The sequence below is a fragment of the Cucurbita maxima genome, unplaced genomic scaffold, assembly GCF_002738345.1.
Source record: "Cucurbita maxima cultivar Rimu unplaced genomic scaffold, Cmax_1.0 Cma_Scf00014, whole genome shotgun sequence".
Taxonomy (NCBI): Eukaryota; Viridiplantae; Streptophyta; class Magnoliopsida; order Cucurbitales; family Cucurbitaceae; genus Cucurbita; species Cucurbita maxima.
Window position 1 is genome coordinate 3774311 of NW_019272030.1, and position 13795 is coordinate 3788105.

The 13795-nt window shown below is 36.6% G+C and overlaps 3 protein-coding genes across 10 annotated transcripts in view; 2 read left to right on the forward strand and 1 right to left on the reverse strand.

Annotated features, from left to right (window-relative positions):
- The first annotated feature begins 395 nt into the window (after window positions 1–395).
- On the forward strand, window positions 396–2808 carry LOC111489525 (inactive LRR receptor-like serine/threonine-protein kinase BIR2). The gene has a single exon (XM_023137792.1). It carries the CDS (start codon window positions 537–539, stop codon window positions 2346–2348), a length of 1812 nt encoding a protein of 603 aa, XP_022993560.1. The 5' UTR covers window positions 396–536; the 3' UTR covers window positions 2349–2808.
- Window positions 2809–4498: 1690 nt separating this feature from the next.
- Window positions 4499–13795, reverse strand: part of LOC111489523 (putative rRNA methyltransferase YlbH) — a 20191-nt gene continuing 10894 nt past the window's right edge. For 2 of the 5 annotated variants that reach the window (XM_023137787.1, XM_023137785.1), the window contains exons 4-14: window positions 12422–12599; window positions 12232–12323; window positions 11959–12048; window positions 11213–11317; window positions 10946–11050; window positions 10628–10766; window positions 8966–9081; window positions 8826–8882; window positions 6564–8415; window positions 5767–5896; window positions 4499–4890 (exon numbers count right to left, since the gene is read on the reverse strand). In XM_023137787.1, coding sequence (XP_022993555.1) covers window positions 8335–8415; window positions 8826–8882; window positions 8966–9081; window positions 10628–10766; window positions 10946–11050; window positions 11213–11317; window positions 11959–12048; window positions 12232–12323; window positions 12422–12599 — 963 coding nt within the window. In that variant the 3' untranslated portion in view covers window positions 4499–4890; window positions 5767–5896; window positions 6564–8334. The remainder of the gene's footprint in view (window positions 4891–5766; window positions 5897–6563; window positions 8416–8825; window positions 8883–8965; window positions 9082–10627; window positions 10767–10945; window positions 11051–11212; window positions 11318–11958; window positions 12049–12231; window positions 12324–12421; window positions 12600–13795) is intronic. The other 3 variants (XM_023137786.1, XM_023137788.1, XM_023137790.1) reach the window with 3 other exon arrangements.
- LOC111489544 (protein ENHANCED DISEASE RESISTANCE 2-like) overlaps window positions 13358–13795 on the forward strand; it is a 4263-nt gene continuing 3825 nt past the window's right edge. For 2 of the 4 annotated variants that reach the window (XM_023137830.1, XM_023137831.1), the window contains exon 1: window positions 13358–13713. In XM_023137830.1, the coding sequence (XP_022993598.1) occupies window positions 13545–13713 (169 nt within the window). In that variant the 5' untranslated portion in view covers window positions 13358–13544. The remainder of the gene's footprint in view (window positions 13714–13795) is intronic. The other 2 variants (XM_023137828.1, XM_023137829.1) reach the window with 1 other exon arrangement.

The window sequence follows — 13795 nt, forward strand, 5'->3', positions numbered from 1 at the left end:
TCATTTAATTATTTTTTTAAAAAAGGTTTTAGTTTGTATTTATCTCCTTAGAAGAAAAAATAGGCTATTTTTGTTTGTAGATTGAAGTCAATGCCTAAAAGTCAAACCTTTTCATTTATTTGGACAACTCCAACTCAACTTCAACCGCTTTTTATTACTCTCTTTGTTAAAATACCCTTCTTTCTTTTCTACATTTACCTTTTAGTCCTCTCTCTTAAAAATAATTAATAAAAGAAACAAAAAGAAAGTTCCCCCGATTAAATTAATAGTCCTTTCAGTCGGGAAATTACAGGAAAAGGAGAAGGGTTTTAGATAGATGGAAATGGGAGAGAACCCGGATAGGGGTAGTTTGGTAAAATGAATGGTATTTTAATCTTTAAATTATTGGAGTTTGGAAAATTGTCTAAAGGAAAAAAAGGAAAAGGGAAACCGGAAGGATTCATGTGAGGAGGGAGGAAAGGCCAAAAGGAGACGCTGGTTCCGGCTTTGGGAGCCTCAACAATCATTTCGGGGGGCTCTGGTTTTTGTTTTACGCCATGAAGATCTCCAACTTCTTCTTCACATGGCTGTCGCTGGATCGTCTTCTTTTTCTTCTTCTACTTTGTGCTTCTCCATCTTTTTGTGTAGTTCTAGAAGACGACATAAGGTGCCTTCGAGGGGTTAAGAATGCGCTCGTTGATCCACTCGGAAGGCTTAGTTCTTGGGATTTCAAGAACACATCTGTTGGCTATCTCTGTAACAAATTTGTGGGTCTCTCCTGCTGGAACGACCGTGAGAATCGCATTCTGAGCCTCGAGCTTAGAGATATGAAGCTTTCCGGTTCGATTTCTGAGGACTTGCAGTACTGTGTGAGTCTGCAGAAAATGGATCTGTCCGGGAATAGCTTTTCCGGTGCGATCCCGCCGCATATTTGTAAGTGGCTTCCGTATTTGGTTAGCATAGATTTGTCGAACAATCAATTTACCGGCCTTATTCCGGCTGATCTCGCCGGGTGTTCTTATCTCAATTCGTTGATTTTGTCTGATAATGGCCTTTCTGGTACAATACCAGTTGAGCTCACGAGTTTGGGTAGGCTTAACAAGTTTTCCGTTGCGAACAATCATCTCACTGGAACGATTCCCTCCTTTTTTGATAAATTTGGGAAGGAGGATTTTGATGGGAACAGTGACTTATGTGGAGGGCCTGTTGGATCGAGTTGTGGCGGGTTGAGCAAGAAGAATCTTGCGATCATTATAGCTGCTGGTGTGTTTGGTGCTGCGGCTTCTCTGTTGTTAGGTTTTGGGTTGTGGTGGTGGTATCAATCTAGAATGAACATGAAGAAGAGAAGGGGATATCGGGATGGAATTAGTGGGGATTGGGCTGATAGATTGAGAGCCTATAAGCTTGTTCAAGTTTCCTTGTTTCAGAAGCCTCTTGTGAAAGTTAAATTGGCTGATTTGATGGCTGCTACTAACAATTTCAATTCTGAAAATATTATAGTTTCTTCTAGAACTGGGACTACTTATAGAGCTGTTCTTCCAGATGGCTCTGTGCTTGCTATAAAGCGGCTCAATACCTGCAAGCTCGGTGAGAAGCTGTTTCGAATGGAGATGAACCGGTTAGGATTGATAAGGCACCCGAATTTGACACCCCTTTTGGGGTTCTGTGTTGTGGAAGAGGAAAAGCTTTTGGTTTATAAGTATATGTCTAATGGTACTTTGTCCTCTTTGTTACATGGAAATGGTGAGATATTGGATTGGCCAACTAGGTTTAGGATCGGTTTGGGTGCGGCCAGGGGTCTTGCTTGGCTTCATCATGGATGCCAACCTCCATTCATGCATCAAAACATATGTTCTAGTGTAATTCTTGTGGATGAAGACTATGATGCTAGGATCATGGATTTTGGATTAGCAAGGTTGATGTCTTCAGATTCTCACGACAGTAGTTTTGTAAATGGAGATTTAGGGGAGCTTGGTTACATCGCTCCCGAATATCCGAGCACCATGGTTGCTTCTCTGAAGGGGGATGTTTATGGATTTGGGGTTGTGCTTTTGGAGTTGGTCACTGGCCAAAATCCTCTAGAAGTCACTAAAGCAGAGGAAGGCTATAAGGGTAACTTGGTGGATTGGGTTAATCAGCTAAGTATTTCGGGTCGAATTAAGGATGTTATTGATAAAGATCTTTGTGGGAAAGGGAGCGATGAGGAAATCTTACAATTTATGAAAATTACAATGAACTGCGTTGTTTCTCACCCCAAGGATAGGTGGTCTATGTATCAAGTTTATCAGTCAATGAAAACCATGGCTAAAGACTACAGTTTCCCTGACCCAGATGTTGAATTCCCACTTTTATTCGGCAAGGGAGATTAACTCATGTAGTTCCAGAAAAATATCTATGGGTGGAAAACATTATATAGAGAACTCGGGATTTCTACATCTTCTGGTGAGTTCTCAATGGCCCTTGATGCTAATCGTGTTGATTCCCGTCATAAGAACTTGTTTCGACATTTGTTTCGAATGGCTGTATGTACAATAAACCCTAGTTAATCTGTAGGTTCTTGCATTCTGAAGTAATTTGTCTATTATCCTTGCTTTCAATGGTGCACTGCCTCTGTAGAGATTCCATGCTTTCGAGTAAAACATTTAAACTATAGCACGATGGCTTGTATGTATGCTTCATAAGCTTCATTATTGTTTCTTGCATTGAAATATGTAGGATAAACTTGTTAGGATGTGTATCATCTGTGTCAAGGATCCATTGAAACATCAAAACTTGAAGTCTTCATTCTTCTAAGAAGACCTACACAAATGCTGCCCTTTTTTTCTCTCACCCAGTGCTAATGTCTACTCGTTACGATATCGACAACTCTTGAACCGAACTGTGCTTTCATATTCAGTTGGTTCTGTATAAATATATAAAGATATCAATTTGTATATGAAGAAGTGAAGAATGTGTGCTTCTCATTCTGTCAATTGTGTTGATGAGTTTGGCATTTGACTTTGAAACTTAAAAAATTCTGAATCTGTTGTGTATGATGATTATTATTATTAATCTCTTGCACATTAAAGGGTTATTTTGAACCCTACGTGCACTCACAAATGTTCTTTCTTTCTTCCATTTTTGTTTAAAAAGCTGGTCAAAGTCAACGCCAGGCACTTCTGAATGTCTTTTTCAAGACACACTTTTGAATCCTGAAATTTCTTAGTTAAGAATTTATCTGAAATACATGTCGTCTTGTTGCTCTGTATTTATCTCTTTGTTAGGAGAATTTTGTGTGTTTGTTTCTAGAAATTGGATTTCTTTATTTATTTATTTTTAATTACTCTGTCAAGTAATCTTCTTTTTAATACTGTGTTTGAGAAATTGACCAGAGAGGCCATGGGTGTGTCTAAAGAAGGTGAGAGATGAAATGGCTGTTGTGAGGAAAAAAAGGGAAACCAGATGAAGCTCCAAAATTGAATATGTTTTGATTTACTTTAATTTAACATTTGTTTTGAGTATTACTTACTTTGACCAATTCTTCCTTTATTTGTTTCTTTCTCAAATATAAAAAAATTCTGTACTTTCTTCTGCTTGCTTATCAAAAAATTTATCGTAAAAATTATATTTTTTTTTTAATAGAAAAAGTATTTTCTTCCTCTTTGGTGGGATCTCATTCCTTTCTCTCTTTTTTTTTTTTTTTTTTAATTATTATTATAATAATTATTCTTCTTTCTCTATTTTCTTTAATCACTTAAAAGATCTCCATCTTTTCCATCCCATAAATACTACTTTGACCAGCTTCAACCAACAAAAAAATAAAGAATCCTAAATTAATTTGGCCAAAACATTAATATGACATGGCATAACACACAAAATGACAAAATGACAGAAGAAAGTAGACAACCGAACACAAAAAAGGGATAAATGCAAAATTATTCAACAACATATACATTAATTGTCCAGATTTAAACATATAATTTCTAGAATATATGCATAATATGTTAATAAATTAAATTATGACAAAAAAAAATAATAAAATAAAAACATGAAGATGGGGATGAAGTTGTCTTGTTGAACCAACGGTGACAGAATCCCGTCGCGGAGAGGAGCGCCCAGAACCTTTCTCGGGGGCTGCCCTTTGTTTTTTTCCCCTCTTTACCTTTTTCTTTTTCTTTTTTTCGAAAATTTGATTTGATTTGATTTGATTTTTTTTTTCTTTTTTTTCTTTTTGCATGCATGCATCGGATAGGCACGATCAATATTCACGAATCTGTCTGAATTTTACACTCTCCCAAGCTTTTGAATACAATTATCAAAGGTACAATCTTTACTCAGGCTTTTCCATGTGTTATCCATGTCATTAATTACCTTCCAAATTATTAAAATTTTAAACCATACGTTAAAGAGAATGAATATTAATTTATTTATCGAATTCGTAGCTAAGATTTAGTCAGAATTCCGAGATAATGGATGATCAATTTATCGATTACCAGAATCAATCATTTTCTACTTTTTTAAGAATGTGACAATGGGGAGAAAAAAAAAACAAAGAAAGATATCAATGGAAAATTCAAGTTATGCATGAACGACAAGGAACATTATAAAATCTTCAAATTCCGAGGAAAGAAAGAAACACTTTGCATCTGAGATCAAGTAAATGATGACTAGCAACAGCTGAGAATTTTCTGGGAAAGTTATTCAAAATCTCTTTCTTTTCTACTCCCAAGAACCCACTAAGAACAGTTGCCATGTCAGTGCTTTCAGGGACAAAAGTCTCAATGCAGGATCTATCCTTGATGGAGAGCAAAGATGAACATTTACAGGTAAAAGAAAAAAATAACTGTTCATTTCTGATCTTTTTCTGCAGCTGATCCATCTCCAGGATTTGTTTAGGCTCGAATTGGTGGCTGTTTAGAGTTCCCTACTCTCCTGAATTCACATTTTGAGCAATATAATTCATTAGCCTATGTAATAGAGAGAGAGAGAGAGAGAGAGAGAGAGAGAGAGAGAGAGAGAGATTATCATGTCTGCAATGGTATTGTAGCGAAAAGAAACAATATTATGTAATCCATCTATAATCTCAAAGCTTACGAACTAAAGCAGTCAAGATCTTGCCCCAATACCTTTAGTAGCTCATAAAAATAAGAGAAAGAGTGATAAGAAAAAAAAAGAAAGAAAAAAAAAAAGAACTTTTGTTCTTTTTTGTTTTGAAAGAAAAAGTGTCTATCATCAACTTCAACAAATCTCAATTGAAATAGTTTCCGGCATTTCTTTTACCAACTAAAATTGCTACAGCCAAATAAAGAAAGAAAGAAGGAAAAGAATGCGAGCAAACTGCGTCGAGGCAGAGCAATACACTACTTTCAAATGACCAAATGAGCAAACTCATAACGACAATTGGAAGTGATTAAAGCAATGGAGTAACAGTTCATACATTTACTAATAGAAATAAAACAGTCCATTTTCTTTCCTCTAATTGAAGTTGGGCAGTCAACTTCAAACGCGTTAATTTGCCTTTTCTTTAGGGACAATTCTATGGTCAAACTTCCGTCCTCAAGATGATACAAGAAGTGCAACATTAACAGCTAGGTTTCGACTGGGACTTGTTCTAAAAAAGTCGAGGCATTTCTTTGTAGAATTGTACAGAAAATCGTAAAACCCACCAAATTTAAGTAGATTAAAGATTAAAAGACAGGAAAAGGGACAAGAATGGTACAAGACAATACTTGCAAAGAGCAGAAGAAAAGGAAAATAAGCAAAACATATCTGTAGTTATAGTGAGTTAGATCAAGTAGAATTGTGTACCTGTTATGGATTGGATCAGGTCCATTTGGTACTCTTCTCTTGCTGACAGAATAAAAATCAGAATGCCAATGAAAGACATGCTTCCCTCTTCCAATCATCTTCCACTGCACGTCTGTCGCTCTTCTGGATGCTGGGCTAGCATTATCAATCACTCCAATAAAAGAAAACCAGATGACACCAAGAAAGAGAAAAGCTCCAAACAGAGACTTTAAGAACCTACAGTTACTCACCATCACACCTAAATCCTTTTCCTTATCTCACAGCTTCCAACCGACCAACAAGGTCATCATCCATTCAGAACAGAAACACAGAAATGCCTAAAATCAGCCATTTCAGGGTATGGAAGGGAAGAGGGATAGCTATGGACTAAGAAAGAGGAAAGAAGAGAGATGGAAAGCTAATTGGGTTGGCTGAGGTCTTGGCGGGTTGTAAGGCTGTTTTGTTTGTATTTATAGACTGTATCAGTATAACTGTACTTTGTGTTCGCGTGGGAAGAGAGAGAAGGAATCTGAATTAAACGCGGAAAAGTAGCTGTTCATGTCACTTTATATTGTGGAATAATGTGTCCAACAGCTCCTCTTCCATTGCCTTAGCTTCTACATTTTCCTATAGCTACAAAAGGGGAAATGGGGGCCCTAATATCTCATAAACTCTGATGAGCACTTAACAGTTAACAATATGCTTGTAAAAAAACGAGACATAGCCAAATCTTCACAACTAGACTATGAAGAAGCTAAGGTGTTAATCCCAATTAGTCCAAAAAATGCTGTATAATTATCAGAGAAATGATTGCTAACCTGAAGGAAATCGAGGCAGTCGATTTTGGATGTCTGGCACTTCATCAGCACCCACAAAAATGATGACGATTTTAAAACATTCCAAGGAAACCATTGCTATCAGAGAACAATGTAATAGGAAGAATACAATTTGTTTGCATGTGGTGCTGTCCAAAGCCTACTGTACACAATATGAAGCTTGATGGATACAGTCCTTGGCTCAAAGCAATAATTAAGGCAAAATCAAATCCGTTCGACTGAGAAGCTAGTATCAGCTAGGCACCAAAGTAAATTCATGCCCAAAAGAACCATTTCCCTTGTAATTTCATGAGTCAAGCAGCTCCGCATGTCTGATTAAGGTTTCTGATTACTCTAAATTGACAATGAATCATGTGAGAACGGGGCCCTTGCTTAGTACTCTTCGTCACATTCACGGATGAAGATTAGAGCTTTGCAATCCACAAGAGTTTACGAACGGAACTCCTTGGCCTCTATTCCCTGAGCTACTGAACCTATCCGTCTGTCTGTTTCATTGCTGCAAATCCATCAAAAGGGTCCTGGAAAAAATTCACTAGCATGTGGCAAACAGACAAGAAGAAAATATGATAAAAGAAATTACAGACAAAACCGTAATTGGATCCCAAAAAATGAAGAGCAAAACTAACAGCAAATGAAAACTCGAGGCCTATAAATGAATAGAGTTCTGGCATGTTCTCAAGTATCTTCTTTCTCTAGGCATGGCATATTGAGTGTTATATGTGCATTCATGTACACATATTTCGAACCCATTAAGTTATGACAAGAACATTCACAGTTAGAATTCTGTCCAAAATAAGCAGGTTGAGAAGGATTTGTCGATCCCAACAGCTTCCTACATCAATTCCCATTGTCTTTCCTCTATCATATCATACGTGAAATATCAGGCATAGTTTATCCACCATCCCTTCTAATTCTTCGCCTTCATAAGGCTGTACTTTTCCATGACGTCCGTTTCATTCAGCATGGCTTTTCTGTTAAACTGCAACCTGCAAGAGCCAAATAGATATGTCCTGCGCCTATTGACCAACAGTGGAGACTTAAAAATCAACCCCACGTGTAGGATTCCAATCTTCCTTGCTATGCGAAGGCAAAGAAAACCTAAGAACTTTTGCAAAATCAAATTAGATATGATAAGATTCCTATTGGTTGAGTAAAACAGAAGTTTGGAATAGATAAAGTAGCACAAGAATGACAAGGGTAAACTTGGAGATCAACAAGTCCATAAAATTCATGATTCTGAATAGGCATACTGGCACTTAAATGCTGGAATCAACCAAAGAAGTCGACGGTAATAGATATTTAGGTTCCAATACAATCTTCTACATGTCATACTTTCGCTTACTGTTGTAAAATATACTTGGCAACTGCTCAAGGACACTCATCAATTTAGACCCAAAAAAGCGGTACATTCTCTGCCTTCTTTTCTTTAAGCACATCATGAAGCTTGGATATAAATTCTAGAGCTGGACAATGGACAGGTGGCTGTAGATTACACATATCGGGAACCCTGTACTTGCAAGAGGCCAATAGAATCAAGAAAAGTAGTACCAAAATCTGGATACTTCAGTTCATAGTTACCAACAAAATGGAACGAAGGAAATACTTCAACGCATGCAGCTCTTCTAAGTTTTTTGATGAAAAAGCATGCAGCTCTTCTAAGTTGCTTTCCGACCACTTTGAGTTTAGGCTGTTAGCAAGAACAATGTCACCGGCTGATCTCACTCGGCAGTTTTAGCAACTTCATAAAGTAAACTTATTTTTTTCTTTTTTCCTTCTCAGCCCACTTGGGTCCATAAATCGCCAAGACTGTCCGACCAAACCGTCGCTTAGTAATCTGCAATTAGATACAATTATATTTTGTAACTCAAAAGGGAAAGACATTAAGAGTAAAAACCTAAATAATTCTCATCAAATGCAGATCCCATGTCCAGACATCATAAAATACAGCGAAAGAAACAGCAGAAATTTGTAAGATATCGTACCCTCGATCTGTTCTTGTATATATACTTTTCAAGTGTCTTGTTGAGAAATTACCCTTGGCGTTGGTTACAGACTGTACTTGACCCCCAATCACAAACAATATAATCTCCCAGGATCCATACCCATAGTTTCTCACTTTCCCTCAGGCTAGAGATATTGTATATTTATGTGAACAAATTTCAGCTGAAATACAGTTTTATCCTATTTAACGATTTTATTCATTCATAACATTAAGAATGTTAAATACCTGCACGATTAAATTACCTGAATAAGGCATCCACACGAATCCAGCATGTCAGTCTTCAATGGATATTCAACAACCTATCACTAAGATTTGTGAGAGAAAGGAAGGTAAACCATATGTAAATAAACATCTTAAATAGGAACAAGAAAATACAACTTACGATGAAGGTATCTTCTCCAACTAAGGCCGACTTCGATAGTTGCTCCATGACTACCCCATAATCAACTTGTATGTACGGTGGGGTAACACTAATGTAATCAAATGGTCTATCATTACCTAGACAAGACTAATGTAATCAATGATTGGGTAGTTTTGAAATCATAGATTATAGAAGCTTATACATTCAAATGAACTATACCATAAGAAATTGGTTCCAGTACCATTTATTCTTCTAATAAAAAGTAAAAAAAAGGAGAAATTTTGTTTGATTTTACTGATTATTCCTTCCAAGGTGAGACATGCATAGATCATTTTCATTTTCAGCTTCACTAAACTTCCTTAATTTGATGGCAAAGTTAATGCAAGTTTAATGACACCACAACAGATAAATTTCTTTAGGTGCTGCACATTTTGAGAGCAGTACGTGGATGATATCTCCTGCAATAGTGCATTCTAAGCCTCAATCAAGGTTTTATTTGCATATTAGAGTGCTGTAAAGAAGACTATTCAGGTACAACTCTTATGTATATAGAAGCTGTCAACCATTTATTTTTGTATATAAATATTTTGAAATCAAATAAAACTGATCCCCTTCAAACTTTGAATTTTGTTCAATTGTCGAGATGAATATCCCCTCCCACCCCTCTCCCCCTCCCGGCGAGTTATTGTTGCCGTCTAATCAGACACACCAGGTTTAAAGGAAAAAAACACTAAAATTATTGCATATTCAGCATTCTCATCAGATAAAACTACGAAGCATGCGGGCTTTAACTAGAATACATATGTTTCGCATGACTGATGTATTGAATACTTCACTTTCCGACTTAAGACATATTAAAAACTTGCTAGGCACTTAAACAAGAGTAACAATTATGTTCTCAAATACAATTCTCCTTTACTCTCCCTTAATCTCCCTTTTAATATATTAAATATGTCACGAATTAAAATAATTTTAACATGATAAACATAAGAAGCATAAAAATTTAATCAAATAATTTAAATAAAATAAAATAACTCACAATTTATATCATATAGAATTAATATAATTAACTTATAATGAGTTAGATGTTTAATTGGTTATAGTTAGGTGGTCTTTGAACATTTTAATCTGTCCATAAACTTCTAATTTTGTATCAATAGGGCTCTAACAAATTCATTCTTTTTTTTAAATTTAGTTGATCTATTAAATATAAAGTTTAATTTTATCTCTAATGGAACCTTAAACTTTCAATTTTGTGTCTAGTAGCTACGTAAATTTGAAAAAATTCAAAAGTTCAAAAACTAAATTTATAATTTTAAAAGTTCAAGGACTAGATAAACACAAGTCAAGGTCAACACTATATATGTAATTTAACCTATAAAATATCAATATATAGAATATACGTCTAATTCAATCATTATATCTAAATCAAAACAATTTAATCATAGTTTACTAAGCACCTAATTTGTTTTATCATGTTTAAAATTGATATTTAACAAACACTAAATTACTTCATGTTACACTTGATTTTGTCTCCCAATTGCCGACAATTATTTTAAAAGCTACAACAATCCCAAACTAACCCTTAGTTTGTTAGAAACAACGTACCCCCACGTCCATGTTTATGTCCATACTTCTTAGGATGAAACAAACAAGGAGAAAGCTAAAGTTTAGATGGGATACCAATAAGCTGCTCAGCTCGTTCTATAAAATTCTCAACTGGAATTGTGTGAATGACTGAATCATCAAAAAACCCAGTAGATTCCAGATTCGGCCTTAAAACGTCAGAGACAACCCATGGATCCATCTCAACAAAATGCACCTGGACGTTGAAGGAGAAAAAAAGAGAGATGTAGAGAAATGAATATTATGACATTGATAGTTTTGTCTATTAAGCCAATCCCTATCTAAACATGGTTCGAAAGCTGGCTTTATCAGTTGGTTATTTCTAAAAATTGTGGAGAAAGTTATCCCGAAGTAAATTCTCATTTTGTCTGGTACCTCAGAACATCCACGGCTCATAGCTTCAATACCAACTGATCCGGTACCACTATACAAGTCTAACCAACGACCAGGCCTTAAAGATGCTGGACAGCCACCAGCAGCCTACATTATCAAATTACATTAGATCTTTTCTTTGTGTCGATGGCTAGCAGCAACTTACCCAAGCAACTTGACCTAGAAATATACGAACTCTGAATCATTTGATAAGTTAGCAGAATGATCTGGTCACGTGAAAGAAACTAGTATTTAAAATACAACACCAACCTGCAAGATATCAAAAGCTGCACCTTTCACAACTTCCATCATTGGTCGTACATCCAAGCCTATTGGTGAGAGTAGCCTCATTCTCCGAGCACTTCCCCCAAGCACCTGAGGTAGCCAACATATTGATTGAGTTGTTTCTGATAGAAAATCAAGGAACCTTATGTACGTACTTCCCATACATCAGTGGTACACGTGCTGTGTAGGCATTGGAGGATCCATGGGGATCATCAACGTGATAAATTTTAGCAACGGACGTAATGATCTTTCAGACTAAAATTAGTATTTTAGTTTTCAATGTGACAAATTGACCTATTGAAAATGAATAACTTGGTGTAGATGTGACTGGAATAAATCCAAATGAAATTCCATCAACTTACAGATTTAAACTAATATTATAGATTTCAATTTGTGTAAATTGATAGTTAAGAGGGAATGCCTTTAATCCAAATAGAGCATTTGTTCATATCCACCCTGGTACGAAAAGTTATAATACCAAAAGACCTCAAATATCAAATTACAAAAGCATTTCTCTCCCCTTTCACTTCATTTCGAAATTTTGAAGGAGAAATCTCTATGGAAGAAAGAGATATCCCCTCTGAAGGATGTCTTCCCCACTTTGGAAGATATAAAGTGAAAATTAGCGCCAAGTTAGGCCAGCGAATGATTGTCACTTCTAAGGGTAGACTGAGTTGAATTATCTCAGCACAAAGAACCAAACAAAATGGAAAAAGGAACACAACTCGTACCTTAAGTAACTTATGGGTCTTCCGTTGAAATTTAGGATCCTGGCCTGAAATCTGCTTGTCTTTTCCCGATTTTCGCATTTCTCGTGCTCGCTGTAAGGAAAATTAACGATTACAAAGAAGAAAATTGCAAACACTCATTTCCGAAGCCAATATAGTGCAATTGCACAATTCCGCCAGAAAATAATAATACAATGTCAGACACTAATCTCCAAAATATTCATGCTTGAAAAGAAATGAAAGAGATCAACCATCAGAGAGAGAGGGAGAACTAACATTAGCAGAAGGTTCAGACAAAAACTCGTCAGGATCAAGTCCATACTGCTCCAATAACTTCTTCCTCCGCTCACTAACGGAATTCTCAGATTCTGAAACCAACATACAATTGAAAGTTCAATTACAGAAAAATAAAGGATACAACAAAATCGTTTTTCCATTTCTACAACAATTCACAACAAGAACTCACTGTACGAGCAAACGATAGTAGAAGACGACGGATGAGTGCTCGGTCTAGAACAGATATTGACGAGTGGAATATTCAGCGAAAACAAGCTACAATCTCGGTCTAGAACAGAGATGTTAGAACGGGCACCTAATGAAGAAAGAACCGGGAACGAAGAAACCGCCATCAACGAAGCTCTGCGCTAAACTTCGGATAGCTCTATAAAATTAAGATGGAAAATACCCATCGAATCTTTCTAAAACAAATGGGCCTGCCCAAAGACATGGGCTCGAAGTTTGGGCCAACCCAACAAGTTAAATCCGGGCCATTACCACTGGTTCAATTAAGAGGGAAAATATCCATCGAATCTTTCTAAGGCAAATGGGCCTGGCCCAAAAACATGGGTTCGAAGTTTTGGACAGCCCAACAAGTTAAATCCGGACCATTACCACTGGTTCAATTAAGAGGGAAAATATCCATTGAATCTTTCTTTTAAAATGGGCCTGGCCCAAAAATATGGGCTCGATGTTTTTGACAGCCCAACAAGTTAAATCCGGCCCATTACTACTGGTTCCTCGAGCGGGAAGAATCCAAAAGAGAGCCGCAAAACTAATCACAAAAATGTTTAGCAAAAATAGGTAAATCAAACGTGATTATGGTTATGATTATAATTAATTAATCCTTAAGTTCATTAGTAATTATGTCAACTAATTTTATTAGAAAAAAACAAGGCAGCATTCAAAGTTTAATAGAAAAGGATTATAATTAGAAGTAGAGTATTAAATAAACAGTTAAAAGAAAATGAAAAACCACGTGTTCAAACAAATCCCGGTGAGGATATGATGACACGTGGCGTAGATTTTACTTAGGGTTTGAGCAAATGTGGACCGTCGGATGAAAGGCCGTGTGGGACCCAAGGAAGAGTAATGCAACCGTGAATGTGACTACTAATAATTGTGAACGAGTAAAGCGCTGGATTGGATTGCGTGTGCGATTCGTCGACATCGCTGAGCTCCGCTTCTGATTACGAATCCACACTAAACTCTGAAACTCATACCACCTGCATTGCGATTCTCTCAAGTTTCTCTGTCCGATCTGTGGATCTCAGCTCAGCGACGGGGAGGAGGAACCCGCCGACAACCGGAAAATGGGACTCTGCGGCTCGAAGCCGAAGGGTTGCGTCCGAGGAAGACTGGTTCCGTCGGGGAAGAGGAATCGGAGGCGGAGAAGAAGAAGTATCAAGCGGCGAATTTCCTCCCTGAAGCTTGATTCTCTTTCTACACCTAGTCGCCCTCATTCTACTCCTACATGTGCAGGTTTTTACATGCACTTTCCCTTTTCTCTAATCTTTTTTTTTTTTTTTTTTTTTTTTTTTTTTTTTTTTTTTTTTTTTTTTTC